Consider the following 14,359-nt stretch of genomic DNA (forward strand, 5'->3'; position numbering starts at 1 on the left):
TTATATATTCTTAGGAAGTTACAAAAAAAAAGTCCAAGGAGTGCCTGTGTGCCCTCACCCCATCTTCACCAATGGTAACATCTTCCATGACTATAGTAAAGTATTATAACCACAAAATTAACTTTGATTCCATCCACAGAGCCTATTTTTTTTTGGAGAGGTTTTTGCTATAGGGTGCATGTACACGCCAGAAAGAGAGAGAAAGACAGAAAGTGAGAAATCACCCCCCAGGGGTGATGGCCATGCCACAATCCCTTCTCCATTCTCCTCTGGGGATCTTGGGCACACATGCATATGCACCCAGCGTGAGTTTAAGCCACTGGGTCTGGGACTTGAACTGTGGTTGACTACATGGGAGTCCAGCAACATAGCCATTATGCCAACTGCTGATCCCAAGATTTCATCAGTTTTATCTGCATTTGTTCGTGTGTGTATTATATTTCTGTGAAATTTTATTACATGTGTTACACTTCATGATTGAGATTGAGAACTATTTCATCAGCACAGAGCTCCTTTTTGCTACCTGTTTATGGCCATACCTACCCTCCTCCACATGCCTCATTCCTAACTCCTCCTATTCACTAATGTGTTTCCCATTTCTACAGTTTTGTTATTTCAACAATGTTACAAAATGGAATTATATCATTTATAACTTTTTGAAATTGGCTTTTTTCATGCAGTATATTATTGAGACTTATCCAATTCATTCAGTGTGTCAGTAGTTCTTTTCTTTTTCTTGCTGAATAGTATTCCATAGGATAAATGTACCACAGTTTGTTTAACTGTGAAGGACATTTTATTCTGTCTTTGACTATTATAAATAAGGCTATTATGAACATTAGCGTTCATAACACTAACTTTTTTTGTATGAACGTAAGTTCTCATTTTTCTGGCATATATGCCCAACATTAAAAATGCTAGGGTATATGGAAGTATATGTTAAGTTTTGGAAAAAAAAGTGCTAATCTCATTTTTAGAGTAACTATCATTTTTATGTTTTTAATTAGGTATGTGTGAGTCATCTAGTTTCAGTGCATCTTTGCTAGCATTTGGTGTTATTCCTATTTCTATTATGACTATTGCTAGTAGGTATATATAGTAACTTCTTACTTTAGTTTTAATTTCTACTTCTTTAATGGTTAATGATGTTTCATGTGTTTATCGTTTATATTTCCTCTTAAGTGAAATACCTGCATGTCTTTGTCCAATTTTCTCATTGCTGGGGTGGTACAGAGAAGGGGAGAGAGATAGAGAGAGAGAGAGAGAATGAATACCCCTCCCCCCATAGGGTATGACCATGCTGCAATCCCTTTTCCATTCTCCTCTTGGGATTTTGGGCACTCATGCACATATACCCAGTGTGTTTTCCAAGTCTCAGCATCTGGGATTTGAACCTTGCAATTGACCATGTGGTATTCAGATGTCTTAACCACCAAGCCTCTGGGTGACATAGGTTATTGTTTTTTGTTTGTTTGTTTTTAACTGTTGAGTTTTGAGAACTTTATATATATTCTAGATTTAAGTTCTTTGTTTACAAATATTTTCCCCAATCTTTAGCTTTTCATTCTCTTAATAGAGTCATCTGTAGAGCAAGTTATTTAAAAATTTTTTTTATTATTTTATTTTACACATTCAACCACTTTATATCTCTACAGCTTGTAGAATGAATTTACCCAACATGAATACACTGTACACCAGTCCAGTTAAAAATATGATACACATTATCATCAACAGACAATCCACATTGCTTGTCTCCATTTACTATTACTGACTGTCTGCACTCTATGACAGAAACTGAAGATACAGAAACATCATAGCGGTTATGATACTAGAGACAGAGTAAGAAGAGGGTGGGAGATAGAGGAGAGTGAGAGGAAAGGAATTAAAGAGAAAACAGAAGAAAAGTTTTTATTTTGTTAAGGTTCAATCCATTAGTTTTTCCTTTCATGGATTGTATTTTTCTTGTCAAATCTAAGAATCCCTTGCCTAGCTATAGATTTTATTCCACTTTTTTTTCTGTGTCTGAGGTGTAGTTCATGCTGGGTAAATTCTCTTTACAATCTAAGTGATGTATAGCAATTGAATGTATAAATAATAATAATAAATCAATTAAAAATCAAAAAAATTTGCAGTTAAGTTCATAATCAATTTTGAGTTAATTTTTGTATAGGGGTGAGGTTCAGGTTGAGGCTTACATTATAGTTTTTCGAAGTATGTATATAGTGAATAGCAGTTAAATCAAGGATATTTCCATATACATAATTTTCAACAGAGAATATTAACATTTTGTTGTCTGTTCAGTCTTTCTTCCCTTTGCCCCACCCATCCATGTTGTACCATCCACTCCCCCTCTCTTATAATCTCTGGTATCTACACTTATCCTTCCTACTATGATATTTTTGGGTCTTGCAATTTCTGTCACAGAGTGCAGACATTCAGTATGTATTTTGCAGGGATATACAGTGTGTGTCTTACTTTGCATAGTATTGTGTCTTTTATATTCATCTACTTTAATCAAATGACAAGATCTTATTGTTCCTTATGGCTTAGTAGTATTCTATAGTATATATGTGCCACGGTTTTTCAATCTAGTTATCAGTACTTGGGGAATTACACTGATTTCATGTCTTAGCAATTGTAAATAATGCTGTAAAAATATGGATATGCACGTGCCTTTCCAACTGAGTGCTTTCCTATTCTTTGGGTAAATACCAAGGAGTGGGATTGCTGTATCATATCTATTTGTAAGTTTTTGAGGAATCTCCATATTGTTTTCCACAGTATTATACTAAGTTGCATTCCCACCAACAGTATCGAGTTATTGGAAAAGTCAACAAATATTTTTCTATGCAAAAAACGTGTCATGATTTTTCTGAAAACCCAGTATAAAAGTTCCCTTTTGAGATTTTTTTTTTTTTTTTGAGAGATTTTCACTGTAGGGCGCGTGCGCTCGCCAGACAGACAGAGAGAGACATAGAGACAGAAAGCGAGAAATCACCCCCCAGGGGGGATGGTCACACCGCAATCCCTTCTCCTCCATTCTCCTCTTGGGATCTTGGGCACGCACGCACACGTGCCCGGCGTGAGTTTTAAGCCACCGGGTCCGGGACACGAACCACGGTCGACCACGTGGGAGTCCAGCGACACAGCCATTATGCTAACTGCTGGTTCCCGAGATTTTTTTTTTAACAATTTTTTTTTAATTTGACTTTATTTTTATTTGACCAGAGAGAGAGAGGGAGGGAGGGGTAGGTGGGTGGGTGGGGGGGAGAGAGAGAGAGAGAAAGAGAGAGAATGAGAAAGCAATCCTCCAGGTTGGGGCTTGAACTGCGGTTGGTCATGTGAGAGTCCAACACCCTTAACCACCATGTCACCTGCCGGCCCAAAGTGCTTGTTTTTTGAATTTTTTAAAATATATTTTTCTTTTGGCCTGTGGATTCCCAGTTGCTCTGGTACCATTTGTTGGAAAGAAGTCATATTCTGTTTTTTTTTTTTTTTTCAAATTCTGTAGAATGATCATTCTCTAGTTGAAAGCTCTTTTTTTTCCCTTTTTTAAAATTTTTGAATATTAAGATTATAACTCTTGTTTCATTTGCATTTACCTGGTATACCTTTGTCCATTGTTTTTCAACTTTCTAGAAGTATCAGTTTACACCATAGAGTTAGGTTTTACTTTATGATGTAGTCTGAACATTTTATTTTTTTTTAGTGAGTTTAGACTACTTACACTTAACTGAGATGAAAGAAATTAGTCTAAGTTTAAAACATAATTTTGTACTTTGCTTTGGTTTTTACAATGAAAATAACCATATGGTATGTTTACTTTACTTTGGGCCAGTTATTTGTAGATTTGTCTCAGTGCAAACATATCTTTCTATATTCCTAGCTAATTAGAATTTTACTTAGCACCCAAAATTTTGTAGGTGAGTTTGTTTAGCATTTATCTTTCCTCAGCCAAAAGGGTTAGACAACCGTATATATTTATATTTAATATAAATATATAAAAACAGAATGCTCTTTGTAACTAGGGCATTTCAGAATGATTTCTTTTTAATCTCTGCCTTCTCTATTTCTTTACTGAAACCAAACTGAGGAGTTTCTGCCTGTGCTGTGTATCTTGTTCTCATTGTTATAAATATGGGTTCTAAGGTTTACACTTGGAAAAGTTTACCTTGTTACCTCTTTGTGATATGCAGTTTTCCTTTTCTGCTTCTACTCTTTTGAGCCCCTATGTGATCTCAGTTGATTTTGAGAGCCCTTCCACACATCTTCAAGTTTGAGTTTAGCTATATCCATGCTGCAGTTCTTTCACCTCCATTCTCCTCTCAGGATTTTGGACACGCATGTATACTTGCACACAGACATGCCTGGTGTGAGTTTAAGCCACCAGGTCCGGAACTCGAACCATGGTCAACCATGTGGAAGTCCAGCACCTTAACCACTACGCCACTCCCAGTATTAAATAATAGAAAAAAGTAACATTTGTGTAATGCTGTGACATTTGTAAAAGTAAAATATGCTTTTCCTTTAATGCATAGATCAATAGACAAGTTTTGTAAGTGATAGTTATTTAGTAAGAAGGGATTTTATACTATTGTTCTGAGTCTTTTGATTGTGTGGGGTTCATAGAACTTTTTCAGATTGATGAAGCGATGGTCTGTCCAGAGAAATACACTTACGCACTCAAGGACAATTTTGCAGTTTAGGGGAATCCTTAGAAGGACTTTAGATTGAGAATTCTTCCCTCGACAGCACCGGTAGACTTCTGATGTTCTCTGACAGAAAGAAATGTTTTTTGATTCAATGGATAAATAGAAGCAATGTACCTAACCTTAATTGGAAATATGTGTTTGTCTAATTTTACATGGCTTCTAGTTCACTAAAACTAATGATATTTTTCCCTAAATTTTGATTCCCCTTTAGCATCTGGAGCATAAGAACAGTGCTTATTTTCTTCTTTTCCAAGAGAACAGAGAGAAATAGTAAGTTCAATTCCCAACTTTTTATAAGTATATTTTTAAAAAATCCTATCATACAGTGTGCTTCTTTATAAGGCAGATTGTAAAACAGTGTATCAGAATAATGCTTTGGCAAATATTAAAGAGTTCTTTACTGTAAAGCATAAGAATTAAATTGTGTATTTCTGTCAATATTCATTCAGTATTTTTTATACAAAACAAAAATATTTCTTTAAATCACAAGAAATTATATGTTAAATTAATCTTTATAGAAAACTTATTATATTATTACAGTTAAAATATAGTTACCTATCTTTTGTTTTGGTCTGTTAATTGTACCATTTCCTTTAACTTCACAGCTCTTTGGCCTCTTATTTTTATTGAAATATGAAAATTATGATAAAAATCTTCTGTATTTGTTCTATGTATGCCCAAGTTAAAGATTTTTGTGGTTTTATGTATGCACAAGTTAAAGATTTGTGTTTTTTTTTTTTTCAGTTTTTTGCCATAGGCACATGTGCTTGCTAGAGAGAAACAGAGAGATGGTGAGAGGGAAAGTTAGAAAGCATTCCCTTGGGGAATGGCCATGCCACAATTCCTTCTCCTTTATTCTCCTCCTGAGATTTTAGGCATACCTGCACACAAACCCAGCATGATTTTTCAAGCTACCAGGACTGGGACTTGAACCATGGTCGGCCATTGTGGGAGTCCAGCTCCTTAACCACCATGCCACTTGCTGGCTCCAGATTTAAAGTCTTTAAACAATTATGATAAATTAGATGCATATACATTTTCGTTTTAAGCGATCTTTATATATGACTTTTTCTTTCATTTTATTTTTTCTTTATAGAAAATTTGAAACATACACAAAAGTAGACTGAATAGCATAATGAATTCTCATATACCTATTACTCAAACTACAGTTATCAATTCATGGTCAATTTTTTTTTTCATTTTCATGCCTACCCACTTCTTTACCTCCTGCATTATTTTGAAGTATATACACAGAAATATTTATTCATTATAGACTCTTTAAAAAATATGTAATGTAACATCATATCTAGAAAAGAATTCTTAATATCACAAAATAACAAATTTTAAAATACTAAATTTTCAATTATAAGTATCATTTGCTTTAAAATATATTTTATTTGATTCAGGATCCAAGTAAGGTTTGTGAAAATATGTGATTTTTCAGATTGCCCTCCTCACTGATGACTTCTCTTTTATCCAGTTTAGGTCCTATGGTCTAACTCAGTTACCATTTCCTTGCAGACACTATTGACTACTTTGAGTGACTGCTTTGCCCTTCTTTCCCATCTTAGTTGTCTGGCAAAGCCTACCTTGTTTAAATACAAGCACAGTCTTTTTTTTTTTAATAAGAATTATTTTATTTAATTTTATTTCCTTATTTTAATTTTACCTGGGGTAGAGGAAGAGAGAGAGAGAGAAAGTGAGAAAGCGAGCTGCTAGGTCTGGAACTCGAACCATGGGTGGCCATGTGGGAGTCCAGCGCCCTTAACCACTGAGCCACCTGCTGGCTCCAACCACATTGTTTCTTTCTTTTCTTTTTTTCTGGGAGAGTTTTTTTGCTATAGGACGTGTGCACTCACCAGACAGACAGACAGAGACAGAGAGACACAAAGCGAGAAATCACCCCCCCCCACCACATTCTTAATCTATGATTTACAAAACACTATGCTGGTTAAATACATTTATATTTTTAATCTGTTCTGAGCAGCTAAACTTGTTAAAGCAAAATTATGCAACATGCTGAGTAGACATTTTAAATCTATGATTACAGATATCAAATGTGCACTTAACATGGCAATATGGTCCTATTTAGTACTTCTCTAGTAAATCCCCTCCCATTTTTTTCATCTTTGAGAGCATTATTAGATAATGCATTTCTCTTTGAATCACTTGTACCTACCTCCACCAAAAACCCAAAGCCACTCCAGACCAAACCCACCAACTAACCAGTCAGCCAAATGAAAAATAAAAAGCCACAAACAAAAAAACCATACAAAAAACCATACAAAATCTGACCATTATTATTATTTTAAAGATTTTTGCCATCAGGCACCATGTGCTTGCTAGAGGAGGGGAGTGAGAAATTATACCCCCCCACCCCCACCCCAGGAGAGATGGCTATGCTGTGCAGCCCCTTTTCCACTCTCCTCTTGGGATTTTTAGGCACACACACACACACACACACACACCTGGCTGATTTTAAAGCCACTGGGTTCAAGGCTCAAACTGTGGTTTGCCATGTGGGAGTCCAGCTCCTTAACCAACATGGACCATTCTTAACTGATAGGCTTACTTTATACAGAAAATAAATGTAAGATGATGAGAGCTATCCAGTAAATTATTGCCAATATGTTAGCTCTATCTGGATTTAGTATGTTTCATCCTTCATAATATTCTGGAAGACTGACCTTGATTGAATGTATGGCTAACACTTATTTATATTCTGGATCCATTGTTGGCTAACCATTATTTATGTTCTCGATTCTAAATATGCTGGCCATCTTGAGAACTTTGCTTTTGCAAACACCCAAACCACCATACCACCTGCTGGCCTGAAAGTAGTTTCTTTAAAAGGTTTTCTAGGGGCCAGTAGGTGGCATGGTGGTTAAGGTGCTGAACTCCCACATGGCCAACTGTAGTTTTCATCCCAGACCTAGAAGCTAGCTAGGTAGCTAGCTAGCTAGCTTTCTTTCTTTCTTTCTTAGAAAGGTTTTTGCTATAGGGTGCGTGTGCTTGCCAGAAAGAGACAGACAGAGAGACAGAAAGTGAGAAATCACCCCCCAGGGGGGATGGCCACGCCACAGTTCCTTCTCCTCCATTCTCCTCTTAGGATCTTGGGCATGCATGCACATGTGCCCGGCATGAGTTTAAACCACCAGGTCCAGGACTCGAACCACAGTCGGCTACATGGGTTTTCAGCAATGTAGCCATTACACTAACTGCTAGTCCTGAGGCTTGGTTTCTCACTTTCTTTCTCTTGCTCTCTCTCTGGTCAAATTGAAAAAAAAATGATAATGACAAATAAAATTAAATAATTCTTGTTTTTTTTTTCAAAGTTTTCTATAGCTGGTATTTCATTTTTTCCTTACTGATTTGTTGTTCTTAACCTAGTTTGTTTAGGTTTTGTTTTTGTCACTTCCTACTGCAGTAAAAACAGTTGCTAATTTTTCTTTTTCTTTTTAACTAAAGGGATTTTTTGCTTTGAAACATCAGGGGGTATTTTTTATTTTAAAAATTTCACTAATTCATTTGAACAGCTATTGCATGTACATTTAAAATAGACTTTACAAGGGATTATCTCGTCCTTTTCCATTTTTAAAAAGAAGTATTAATTTAATTTATTATGATTATTTTTAACTTGCTGTAGACATTAGAGAGAGACAGAGAGATAGAAAGGGAAAGTGGGAAAGCAAGCCACCAGGTTTGGGACATGAACAGTAGTCGGCCATATGAGAACCTCACACGTGCTGGTCCCAGTTTTTCATTTTTTTAAGCATCAAGTCGGATTCTTGATTTATTTTTTAAACCTGAAAGTTGTATTCTTGCTTTTTTGTTCTTTTAAAATTCTAATTCTTCTGTTATTTAAAAGAATTATTTATTTTTTATTATTATTACTTTCAATTTGTTATAAGACATGTGTGCTCACCAGAGAAACAGAGAGAAAGAGTGAGAAAGTAAGCCACCAGGTCCAGGACTCAAACTGCAGTCACTCATGTGGGAGTCCTGTGCCTTAACCACCATGTCACCGGCTAGCCCCAGTTCTTTTGTTTTATAAGTTGGACTCCATCTAGATTAAATTATGAGTTGTGTAACTATAGCCTGTTAGGCAACAAAGGCAAAAAAAGATAAATGAGATTGCATCCAACTAAAAAGCTTCTGTATAGCAAAGGAAACAATTAAGACTGTGAAAAGGCAACTCATGGGTTGGGAGAAAATATTTACAAATGATACACTGGATAAGGAGCTAGTACCAAAATATATAAGGAACTTACTTTACTCAATAACAAGGAAACAAATAATTCTATTACAAATGGACAAAGGACCTGATTAGATATTTCTTAAAAGAAGATATACCAATAGCCAACAGATATATGAAAAATGCTTAGCTTCTGTCATCATCAGAAAAATGAAAATTCAAACCACAGAGAGATATCACCTCCTACCTGTTAAATTGGCTATTATCAAAAAGACAAAAGATAACAAGTGTTGGGAAGGATGTGGAGAAAAGGGAATCTTTATGTACTTTGGTGGTATTATAAATTAGAACAGTCATTTTGGAAAACAGCATGGAGGTTTTTCAGAAAACTAAAATTAGAATTACCATATGATCCAGCAATCCCAGTAACTGGTGTAGACCCAAATGAATTGAAGTCAGCATGCTGAAGAGATGTCTGCAGTCCCATGTCTATTGCAGCATTATTCAAAATAGCCAAGATATGGAAACAATCTGTGTCCATTAATGGATAAATGGATTTTAAAAATGTGGAATATATACACAGCAGGATACTATTTATCCTTTAAACAAACAAACAAAACTAGGAAATTTTGGCCCAATATGACGGCACATACTGCTGTGGTGGTGTTCTCCACCAGTTGGGACCACATGGGAAGATCAATTCCTGATCTTATTCCCAGTTCAATTTAAAGTCTGAGTGTGGTTGTATGTGCCTGTAGTCCCAGCTGGGAGACTGAGTCAGGAGGATTGCAACACAGCAAGACACTGTCTTTAAAAAAAAAATCCTGGAAATTGTAGTATTTGCTACAAAATGGGTGAGCCTGAGAGGCATTATGTTAAGTGAAAGAAGTCAGGCACAGTAAGACAAATCACTGTATAATGTCACTTATATGTGAAATCTTAAGAGTTAAACTCATAAAAATAGGGAATAAAGTGGTGATTCCCAGAGACTGAGTGTCGGGAGCTACGGGGTGGGGGGGGGGGGGGGGGGAGACATTGATAGGTACTAAATTTCACTTAGAATGAATAAGTTCTGGTGTTCTATTACACAGTAAGTTGATTATAGTTAATAATTATGTATATTTAAAAATATGTAAAAAAGAATATTTTAAAGGTTTTTATGGCTTTCTTTTGAAATGGTAAATATTTGACATGACAAATGTACTGATTATTCTGAATCATTCCACAAAGTATGCATACTCTATAAAAAATACACACTTAATACTTGTCAATTTAAAATGAAATAAAATGGGCCAGCTGGTGGCATGGTGGGTAAGTGGTTGGATCCCACCTGGCTAACTGTGTGGTTTGAGTCCTGGATCTGGTGGCTTGAAAAACATACTGCATGTGTGCATGCATGTGTGCCCAAAATCCTGAGAGGAGAATGGAGAAAAAGGAATTATGATGTGGCATTCCCCCTGGGGGGGGTGCTTTCTCACTTCCTGTCTCTCTGGTGAGTATGTATACCATATAGCAAATTTAAAAGAAAACGAAAAGATGAACAAAAAAATTCATGAAAAATAAAACAACTGGGGAACCAGCAGTTAGCATAATGGCTATGTCACTGGATTCCCATGTAGTCGACCGCGGTTCGTGTCCCGGACCCAGTGGCTTAAAACTCACGCCAGGCGCGTGTGCGTGCGTGCCCAAGATCCCAAGAGGAGAATGGAGGAGAAGGGATTGCGGCGTGACCATCCCCCCTGGGGGGTGATTTCTCGCTTGCTGTCTCTCTGTCTCTCTCTCTCTCTGTCTGGTGAGCGCACGCGCCCTATAGCGAAAAATCTCTCCAAAAAAAAAAAAAAATAAAATAAAATAAAACAATTGGCAAATCTGGATGAAGAGTATATGTACAATCTTTGAACCATTCTTGAAATTTCCATAGTTATGAAACAGTATTAAATAAAAAGCTACAAAAATTTGGGGGGCTGGAGAATAAAAATTTGACACTGTTAGCCGAGTCTTGCTCACTGCTTTATAAACATCTTGATCTAGGAAGAGTTTTTACATTTCTAAGTCATTGAAATAATGAAAAATAATAATAGTATTTTGTTACATGTTAAATTTATATAAAATTCAAATTTCAGTTTTTATTAGAACATAGTAATGCCCTTTCATTTGTGTGGTCTGTAGTTACTTTTAGTCTACAGTGGTAGATCATAGTAGTTGTGAAAGTCTGTGTTCTCATCATTCAGACTATTGTAGGACAAATCACATCTTCTTATTTCATACTGTTGCGTGCTAAAGCATATTGTTGTAATTTGACAGATTTTAAGTGCCATGTATATTGTTGTACTGTGACAGTTTATATTTTTTTATTACCAGTGCATACCCATCATGTAAAAACAAGAAAAGAAAAGTCGATTCTGAATGTTATACTTGTAGCACACAAGGGAGTGTGGACCATTTTGTTATCAAAATGCAAGACATTGTGATTATTATGCAATAATATTTTAACTGTGTTAGAATACAGTACATATTGGCATTACTATACTAACTTTACTCATTATGTTAGTCCCCACTCACAAAAAAGCATAAAAATTAGAAAAATTAAAATGTAATACCTTTGTTATTACAGAATTTCTTCATGAAAATAAAAAGTACCAGTGGGGCTTTAGCCAAAGTAAATTTTTTTCCCAGTTTTAAAACTTTTTATTTGTATATTAAAAAAATTGTGAATTCCAATCATTAAAATAATTTGAACAACAAAAAATATGGTACTTTGATTAAACTGCATTTTACAGCCTTCAGGACACCTAGGACCAGCTTTTTTTTTTTTTTTTCCTTTCATTTATCTATTTTTACATTTTTCCACAAACATTTACTTTACTATCATATAAAAAAAATTTAGCTCATGCTACATAGTTCTTGACAGTTTATAAACAACTTTCAAAATTTCAAAATACTGAATTGTAAAGATAATGTTCAAAATATTTCTTATAATTTTGTGACTCTATAACTACAGAAACAGTATGGTTTTAAATATTTTTGAGAAAATATTTACATGTCATCTACTCAAATTGTTGAAAAGCAAATGCCCAGCACACTAGTCACACATAAACCTTCTTAATTCAGCCCTGCCTACCAAGTATTCTGTGATATACCATCTGCTAGCAAATATCGGTCTCTTTTTCTTCCTTCAAAGTCTTTTTCAAGATAATCCTCTGGTGTGGGTGCTCTTTTGCACACTCTACTGGTTACAATGCTGGGTTGGAAAAGTCCAGGTTATTTTATATTATAAATTCATATAGCTTCTCTAATCCTCTCTGCCAGGCAGAACTATTTATGGTGCCAGGCCATCTTTCTAAGAACTTCTGTTGGCTTACTTGAGATCCACCTTAGTTCCATAGTTTCCTGATTGATCTTCAGATATGACATTCCAGTCAAAGCCCTGTCCAATAATGAGTATTCTAATTTCTGATTCAATGCAACAGGCATTATTGAACTTACACAAATAACCCTTCTGCCACAAAATAAGAATACTCCCAAATATTTTCAACTCAAGAGGGGTCAGGAAGGAAGAAAAGTTTGTATTTCCATTTAAAGAAACAAGAAAAATATTTTAACAAATTGCTCAACCTGTCAACAACTCAAAATAAAGTAAAATGTTTAAATTGGGAAAACAAAGCATAGTTAAAAAAATCAGCAATGTTTTACTCAAAAGTTATAAAATTCTATTTCTCTATAAAATTCTATTTCTCCAGTTCAGTCTTATGTTCAAACTCCTTCTTGTTGAATATACAATGTTGCTGTGGTCCAATCTTTCTGTTTAAATCCTAGAAGTTAACATTCAACGTTGTTACTGATATTTCTTGTCCCTAGTATTAAATTGGTCGTTTTCTTGGTTGCCTTTTGTTCTCTTATTTCTGTATGTGTCTTTAGTTTTCCTGGTAGAGCACTCCTTTCAAAACTTCTTGAAGAGTTGGTCTGCTACTGGCAAATTCTTTCAGGTCTTGTTTATCTGAGAATGTTTTTATTCTTTCTTTCCAGATGAAAGATAATCTTGCTGGGTGCAGTATTCTTGGTTGAAACTGTTTTTCACTTAACACTTGGAATATATGGTCCTATTCTTTCCTTGCTCACATTGTTTCTGATGAGAGATCTGTGGTTAGCCTGATGGGATAACCTTTATAAGTATATGACCTTTCTCTCTTGCCAATTTTAGTATCTTTTCTTTGTCTGTAGATTTGACCAGTCTGTCTATGTGCCTTGGAGAAGATCTTCTTGGGTTGATTTTATTAGGGGCCCTTTGTATTTCTTGAGTCTGGATATTTGAATGCATCTCTAGCTTTGGAAAGTTTTCTTTCAAGATTTTATGGAATAGATTATCAGTGTCCTTATTAGTGTCCTCACCTCCTGGGATACTGATTATTCAAATGTTTGGGTGCTTAATGCTATCTTGTATTTCTCATTTAGTATTCTCATTTTTTTGGGTTATTTTCTCAGTTTTTTTGTTTTTTTCTAGATCAGAGGTTTTACCTTCAACATCCAAGATTCAATTTTCTGCATGGACTAATCTGTTTTTGATACTTTGAAGGGAGGTTTTGATTTCCTGAATGGCAGCCTTCATCTCTAATATCTCCATTTGATTCTTTTTTAAAAAAAAACCTTATTATTTATTTATTTAAATTTGATCAGAAAGGGACCAAGTAAGAAAGAGGAAAAGTAAGAAAGGAAGCCACAAGGTCTAGGACTTGAACTGTGGTTTGTCATGTGGTCATGGGGGAGTCCAGCATCCTTAACCACCACACCACCTGCCAGCCCCCTATTTGATTCTTTTTTGTGGTGTGTATTTCCACTTTCAGATCATGAAAGAACTTCAACACCTTCTGGACCTTGTTGTCTCTTTTCTCCTGCAGTGTCTGGAGTTCATTATTTCTCAGCTCTTGCATCTCATTTAGTTTTGTCACTATGAATGTTCTGAAGTCTCTATCAGGTAATTTCCATGAATTCTACTGTACTGTCTGTGAATGATGAGGGATTGTTCTTTTTCCTTGTCTGAATATTTTGGAAGTCTAGGAGATGGGTTTAGAGCACAGCTTTCCTGAACACGCCAGGACACACCTCAGCTTTAAAATGGCTTATTGTATGAATATTTTGGAAGTCTAGCAGCCAAAGTAAATTATAAGTGGCTTATTTGTGGAAAAAGAAAAGCCATTTACCAGTGGTGAGGTAATTAAATTGTGTTTGATTGCACCAGCAAAATAAATGTGTTCAGAGAAAGTATACCTCAATCTGGTAGCCTTTCAGTAAGAATAGCTGCTTGAAGAATTGAGAAAATTGCGAGCAACATCAATACTTAATTAAAAAACAAGGCAGATGATTTCAAATTATCCTTCTTGGCCCTTAATGAGTTGACAGATGTTACTGATACTGCTTAATTGTTTGTTTTTTTAGGCATCAGCTTTAGCTGAAA

General features: G+C 35.3%; 1 protein-coding gene across 3 annotated transcripts in view; it reads left to right on the forward strand.

Annotated features, from left to right (window-relative positions):
• The window catches only part of LNPK (lunapark, ER junction formation factor), an 84,905-nt gene that overhangs the window by 11,895 nt on the left and 58,651 nt on the right, over positions 1-14,359 (forward strand). For all 3 annotated transcript variants that reach the window (XM_006151107.3, XM_006151109.3, XM_006151108.2), the window contains exon 4: positions 4,924-4,982. In XM_006151107.3, the coding sequence (XP_006151169.1) occupies positions 4,924-4,982 (59 nt within the window). The remainder of the gene's footprint in view (positions 1-4,923; positions 4,983-14,359) is intronic.

The sequence above is a fragment of the Tupaia chinensis genome, unplaced genomic scaffold (genome assembly GCF_000334495.1).
Source record: "Tupaia chinensis unplaced genomic scaffold, TupChi_1.0 Scaffold000314_1, whole genome shotgun sequence".
Classification (NCBI taxonomy): domain Eukaryota; kingdom Metazoa; phylum Chordata; class Mammalia; order Scandentia; family Tupaiidae; genus Tupaia; species Tupaia belangeri.